General features: G+C 46.2%; 1 protein-coding gene across 3 annotated transcripts in view; it reads left to right on the forward strand.

Moving 5' to 3' along the window:
• LOC139276856 (actin, cytoplasmic 2-like) overlaps positions 1-6,914 on the forward strand; it is a 51,157-nt gene extending 44,243 nt beyond the window's left edge. Inside the window, exons 2-3 of one of the 3 annotated variants that reach the window (XM_070894871.1) lie at positions 5,758-6,242; positions 6,435-6,914. In XM_070894871.1, the coding sequence (XP_070750972.1) occupies positions 5,758-6,242; positions 6,435-6,762 (813 nt within the window). In that variant the 3' untranslated portion in view covers positions 6,763-6,914. Of the gene's footprint in view, positions 1-5,757 lie in introns of all 3 variants that reach the window. The other 2 variants (XM_070894857.1, XM_070894863.1) reach the window with 2 other exon arrangements.
• Positions 6,915-7,244: the final 330 nt, after the last annotated feature.

Below are 7,244 nucleotides of genomic sequence, written 5' to 3' on the forward strand. Positions count from 1 at the left end.
CATGAATGCAATCTACACAATCCTGGCGCACAACCGCAAAACATAACAAATGTAAGTCACTGAACCAAGGTGTCATGATACAAACTGTAACTTCCTTTCTTTGTACTTGCACTGTGTCTGATCCTGTACGTTAATGTAACGGGCCTGCTGCATGATCTCGCTGTGTGGTGGCGGGGGTGGAAATAGCTGTATGTAGCCATGGACACACACATGGATCAGACCCAGAACCCACTGGACCCTCCAAACCATCCAAACTGGTAACCACTACGCAACATTGCGGCAAAAGGACTTGGAGGTTAACAGGGTGTGAGCCAAACCAAAGCACAGCCAAGGTGCAAGGGCTATTGCCACTTAAATCTGGGTGGAGCTAAGCCAGAGCACATAGTGCAAAGATAATTGGCACAAAGGACTTGGGGAGAGTGATGTTATATATGCAGACTATATTTATACGCTCTGTGTAGTCACTGTATAGTTGCATAAGATGGAGACTTGTTACCTGATGTACTATCAATAAGGTTTACACCGTGTATATACTATGCTGGCACCACTAGAGGGTGAAATTGGTGGAGACCAGGGTTTCCTGCCCCTGTGGCAGAGGCTGTCCACCAGAGGGCACTGTGTTGGGAGACCTGAGGATCACCTGCATAGGTGTGTAGGGTCCAGTATAAAAGGCTGTCCACCATGTTTGTGCCTAACTCTGAAGTTCAAATAAAAGGACCAAGGACACATTGCCTCGTGGAGTCATTCATAAGTACATTACAGACATAACAGGGAGAACCGCTGGGAATGCCCGTTGACATAAGCGGACAGCCGAGTGGCGTAAGTGGACTCCCGCCCACCGAGATACTACATTGATGCGGGCGGGAGTCGGCAGTAGTTGGCACTAGAAAGGGGGTGGACCGCTGGCTGGAGGCTGGTCTGTCCCCAATGGTGAGTATGAAGACCTGAAAAAAAGGTGAGTAAACATTTTATAATTTATTTCTTTACAGGGACTTACCTGTATGGGGTCACCTGAAGGTCATCCGATGTTTTTTGTTGTTGATGGTTTTCCTTTTCAGGTCTTCGACCCTCCATGGGCCCGACTCCATCCTCGGCGGCACTTGGACAGCAAGCGCCTTTGCCGCCGAGAATGGGAGCTCCCATCAGCTGCCGCCCAGATTGGCGGTCTATATCCCTCCTTTGACGCCCGCCAACCTTTGAAGGACCTTTACCATGAAAACCCCGTCCAAAGTACCGTCAGGTACCTCGGAGGCCATCGCTGGTCCTTTGGGCATCACTTGGGTGGGCGGGGACCTTCATCAATTTCGGCCTCATAGAATGATACAGCACAGAGGAGGCTATTCAGCCCATCGTGCCTCCGCCGGCCCTTTGGTACAGCTATCCAATTAGTTCCACTCCCCTGTTCTTTCCCTGTAGCCCTGTACATCTTTTCCCTTCAAGTATTTATCCAATTCTCTTTTGAATTATACTATTGAATCTGCTTTCACCCACCACCCTTTTAGCCAGTGCATTCCAGATCACAACTCGCAGTGTAAAAAAAGTTTGTGCATGTCGCCGTTGGTTAATTTGCCAATGACCTTAAATCTGTGTCCTCTGGTTACCCACCCATCTGCAACGGGAAACAATTTTTTCCTATCTTGTCAATACCACTCATAATTTTGAAAATCACCAATTAAATCTCCCCTTAACCTTCTCTGCTCGAAAAAGAACAATACTAATATCTCTAGTCTCTCCGTATAACTGAAGTCCTTCATCTCTGGTATCATTCTAGAAAATCTCATCTGTCCCCTTTCCAAGGCCTTAACATCCTTTCTAAAATGTGGTGCCCATAATTGGACACATGCCTCCAACTGAGGCTTAACCAGTGATTTAGAAAGGTTTAGCTCAACTTCCTTACTTTGTACTCTATTTATAAAGCTCAAGGTCCTGTATGCTTTTTAACAGCCTTCTCAACTTGTTCAAAGACTTGTGTAAATACACCCCCAGATCTCTCTATTCCTGTACTCCCTTTAAAATTGCACAATTTAGTTTATATTGCCTCTCCTCATTCTGCCGACCAAAATGAATCACTTCACACTTCTCTGCCTTAAATTTTATTTAGCATATGCCTGCCCATTTCACCAATCTATGTCCTCCAGACATCGGTTACTTTCCCCATCATCATCATAAAATGAGTCCTTAGGTGGCTGAACAGTCCAATACGAGAGCCACAGTCCCTGTCACAGGTGGGACAGACAGTCGTTGAGGGAAAGCGTGGGTGGGACAGGTTTGCCGCACGCTCTTTCTGCTGCCTGCGCTTGATTTCTGCATGCTCTCGGCGATGAGACTCGAGGTGCTCAGCGCCCTCCCGGACGCACTTCCTCCACTTAGGGTGGTCTTTGGCCAGGGACTCCCAGGTATCAGTGGGGATGTTGCACTTTTTCAGGGAGGCTTTGAGGGTGTCCCTGTAATGTTTCCTCTGCTCACCTTTGGTTCGTTTGCCGTGAAGGAGTTCCAAGTAGAGCGCTTGCTTTGGGAGTCTCGTGTCTGGCATGCGAACTATGTGGCCTGCCCAGCGGAGCTGATCAAGTGTGGTCAGTGCTTGGTTGAAGGCGCTAATGTTGGCTTGGTTGAAGGCGCTAATGTTGGTGCGTCTGTCCTCCTAGGGGATTTGTAAGATCTTGCAGAGGCATTGTTGGTGGTATTTCTCCAGCGACTTGAGGTGTCTACTATACATGGTCCATGTCTCTGAGCCGTACAGGAGGGCGGGTATTACTGCAGTGCTGTAGACCATGAGCTTGGTGGCAGTTTTGAGGGCCTGATCTCCAAACACTCTTTTCCTCAGGCGGCCGAAGGCTGCACTGGCGCACTGGAGGCGGTGTTGAATCTCGTCGTCAATGTCTGTTCTTGTTGATGAGAGGCTCCCGAGGTATGGGAAATGGTCCACGGTGTCCAGGGCCGCGCCGTGGATCTTGATGACTGGGGGGCAGTGCTGTGCGGTGAGGACAGGCTGGTGGAGGACCTTTGTCTTACGGATGTTTAGTGTAAGGCCCATGCTTTTGTACACCTCAATAAATATGTCGACTATGTCCTGGAGCTCAGCCTTTGTATGTGCGCAGATGCAAGCGTCGTCCGCGTATTGTAGCTTGACGACAGAGGTTGGGGTGGTCTTGGATCTGACCTGGAGACAGCGAAGGTTGAACAGGTTCCCACTGGTTCTGTAGTTTAGTTCCACTCGGGGGGAGCGTGTTGACTGTGAGGTGGGGCATGGCAACGACAAGGATTGAGAAGAGGGTTGGGGAGATGATGCAGCCCTGTCCGGGCGTGGATTGGCTCTGTAGTGGAACCGTTAGTAAGGATCACAGGCTGCATGTCATCATGGAGCAGGCAGAGGATGGTGATGAACATTTGGGGGCATCTGAAACTGAGGAGGACGCTCCATAAGGGCTGGTGGTTACTTTCCACCTCATTGTTTACTACATTTACGAGTTTTGTGTCATCAGCAAATTTTGAAATTATACCCAAGTCCAGGTCATTAGAGAGGGTGCAGAAAAGATTTACAAGAATGGTTCCAGGGATGAGGGACTTCAGTGATGTGGATAGACTGGAGAGGCTGAGGTTGTTCTCCTTAGAGCAGAGAAGATTGAGAGGAGATTTGATAGAGGTGTTCAAAATCATGAGGGGTCTAGACAGAGTAGATAGAGAGAAACTGTTCCAATTAACGGAAGGGTTGAGAACCAGAGGACACAGATTTAAAGTGATTGGCAGATGATCCAAAGGAGACATGAGGAAATCCTTTTTTTACGCAGCGAGTGGTTATGATCTGCAATGTACTGCCTGAAAGGGTGGTGGAGGCAGGTTCAATTGTGGCTTTCAAAAGATAATTAGATAAGTACTTGAAGGAAAAAAAATTGCAGGGCTACAGAGAAAGGGTGGGGGATTGGGACTAGCTGAAGTGCTCTTGCAGAGAGCCAGCACGGGTTCAACGGGCCGAATGACCTCCTACAGTGCTGTAACCAACTAATGATTAATATATATCAAAACGGGCAGTGGTCCCAACACCAACCCCTGGGGAACAGCATTGCACACCAGCCTCCAGTCTGAAAAGCAACCGTTCAACACGACTCTGCATTCTGCCCCTTAGCCAATTTAGTATCCGCTCAGTCTCGGTCCCTTTAAGTCCAAGGACTTTAATTTTGTCAACAGGTCTATTATGTGGTACTTTATCAAACTCCTTTTGAAAGTCCATATACACAACATGAACCACACTACCCTCATTAAACCTCTCCGTTATTTCGTTAAAGAACTCAATCACGCTAGTCAAACATGATTTGCCTTTAACAAATCCATGCTGGCTTTCTTTTATTAACCTGTAATTTTTCAAGTGCCAATTGATTTTTTCCTGGAATAATGTCTCTAAAAGTTTCTCCAACATCGACGTTTGGCTGACTGGCCTGTAATTGCTGGGTTTATCCCTCTCCCCTTTTTTAAACCGGGGTGTAACATTTTCAATCGTCCAGTGCTCTGGCACCACTCTCATGTCTAAGGAAAATGGGAAGAATGTGGGCAATGCCTGCGCACTTTCCACCCGTGTTTTCCCTCAGTAACCTAGGATGCATCCCATCCGGACTGGTGACTTTTCTACTTTGTTTGAGTAACAGGAGTACGGCAGTATAATGGTTATAAAAAAAGCATTTATATAGTGCCTTTCACAATCTCAGGACGTCCCAAAGCGCTTTACAACCAATGAAGTACTTTTGAAGAATCACGGTAGCCAATTTGCACACAGCAAGGTCCCATAAACAGCAGTGAAATAAATTATTAGATAGTCTGTTTTAGCAATGTATTTGAGGGATCACTATTGGCCAGGACGCTGGGGAGAACTCCCCGCTCTATGAAATAGTGCCACAGGATCTTTTACGGGCACCTGAGAGAACAGAAGCGGCCTCGGTTTAACATCTCATCCGAAAGTTGGCGACTCCGACAGTGCAGCACTTCCTCACTTCTGCACTGAAATGTCAGCTTAGGTTATGTGCTGAAGTCTCTGGAGTGGGGTTCGAACCCACATTGTTCTGACTCAGAGACAAGATTGCTACCACTGAGCCATGAACTGACAACATTATATTACTGTACTAATAATCCAGAGAACATAGTAATTTAAGAATTTTAATTCTTTTTTTTGTACAAAAGAAATGGAAATAAAAAGCTGTCAGAATGTTGTAAAAACCTATCTAGTTCACTAATATCCTTTTAAGGAAAGAAACTTGCTATACTTACCCAGTGTGGACTATGTGTGATTCCAGTCTCACGCCAATATGGTTGACTCTTAACTGCCCTCTGAAATGGCCTCTCTAGCTTCTTCGCTGTATCAAACCATTTCAATGAATACTACCTGGGTGCAGCGGTTCAAGATGAAGACCCACCACCACCTTCTCAGGGAAACTAGAGATGGGCAATAAATGCCAGCCTTGCCAGTGACACCCACTTCCCAAAAATTAATTTTTTTAAAAAGGAAGCTCTTCATCTGCAATTCCCCTTACTCCACAATCTTGTAGATCTTCTGAGATTATGAACTTGCTATGTGGTATTAGTAAAAATATAGCGCACTGATTGCCATAGAATCACAACATTTTAATGCAATCCTGATCACCATTTTTTGGCATTGTGTGTATGGATCCATTTGTGCTTTATTTTTCTTACTGGCTAAATAAGTCCTGATGTATTTTTTCTGCAACAACAGCCGTTTGTTTCCAAACCATATTTTTCTTCTCATTCTAGGGTATCATGGTGGGAATGGGTCAGAAAGACAGTTATGTTGGTGATGAAGCCCAGAGCAAGAGAGGGATTCTGACCCTGAAGTACCCAATCGAACATGGGATTGTGACCAACTGGGATGACATGGAGAAGATTTGGCACCACACCTTCTACAATGAGCTGCGAGTTGCTCCAGAGGAGCATCCGGTTCTCCTCACAGAGGCACCTCTGAACCCCAAAGCCAATCGGGAGAAGATGACCCAGATTATGTTTGAGACATTTAACACACCGGCCATGTATGTCTCCATTCAAGCTGTGCTGTCCTTGTATGCCTCTGGCCGCACTACAGGTATTGTAATGGACTCTGGTGATGGTGTTACCCACACTGTGCCCATCTATGAGGGGTATGCCTTGCCCCATGCCATCCTGCGGCTAGATCTGGCTGGCAGGGACCTCACTGACTACCTGATGAAGATCCTGACTGAACGTGGGTACTCGTTCACCACCACAGCAGAGAGGGAGATTGTGCGTGACATTAAGGAGAAGCTATGCTACATGGCTCTTGACTTTGAGACTGAGATGGCCATGGCTGCCTCCTCTTCATCTCTCGAGAAAAGCTATGAGCTTCCTGATGGTCAAGTCATCACCATTGGCAACGAGCGTTTCAGATGCCCTGAGACTCTCTTCCAACCTTCCTTCCTAGGAATGGAGACAACTGGAATTCATGAAACTGCCTTCAACAGCATCATGAAATGTGACATAGACATCAGGAAGGATCTGTACGCCAACATCGTCTTGTCTGGTGGATCCACCATGTACCCAGGTATTGCTGATCGAATGCAGAAGGAAATCACAGCCTTGTGTCCGAGCACAATGAAGATTAAGATCATTGCTCCACCTGAGAGGAAATATTCAGTGTGGATTGGTGGCTCCATCTTGGCTTCTCTCTCCACCTTCCAGCAAATGTGGATCACTAAGCAGGAGTATGATGAGTCAGGGCCCTCCATCGTCCATCGCAAGTGCTTCTGATCTGATTCCTTGAGTGGAATTGAAGTGGTTCAGGGCATTGTCAAAAGTAAAATGTTCCATTATACAGCTTGACTAATCTTATCCTCCCTTCTCCAAGTGATATTGAACGTATTCCTCTTGATTTTGTTCCTAATAGTGGGTGTTCCACTACTGCATGCTGAGAGTTTCCTATTATTCAGAGGCTCCTTTCCATGTCCTGCTACAAAATTAAAAACCATTGGCTTTGCCAGTTCACTATCTCAAGTGAGCAGCTTTCTGGCTTGATCCAAGTTCTTGCATTGTACGTGTGCTCTCTTTAATCACTATTAATCATAATGTTGTTTCCACTTAACGTTGACTTAAAAAAGTTGGTCTGGCCAGTGTTCTACAAAAGTCTCCCTGTAAACAACATTGATGTGAACTTTTTGTCATTCAAATTGAGATGGTTCATTTATTGAAAGAGAAACCTAAACAATGGTTATATCCTGGATAGCTCATGATCC

Source organism: Pristiophorus japonicus, chromosome 1 (assembly GCF_044704955.1).
Source record: "Pristiophorus japonicus isolate sPriJap1 chromosome 1, sPriJap1.hap1, whole genome shotgun sequence".
In the NCBI taxonomy this organism is placed as follows: Eukaryota; Metazoa; Chordata; class Chondrichthyes; family Pristiophoridae; genus Pristiophorus; species Pristiophorus japonicus.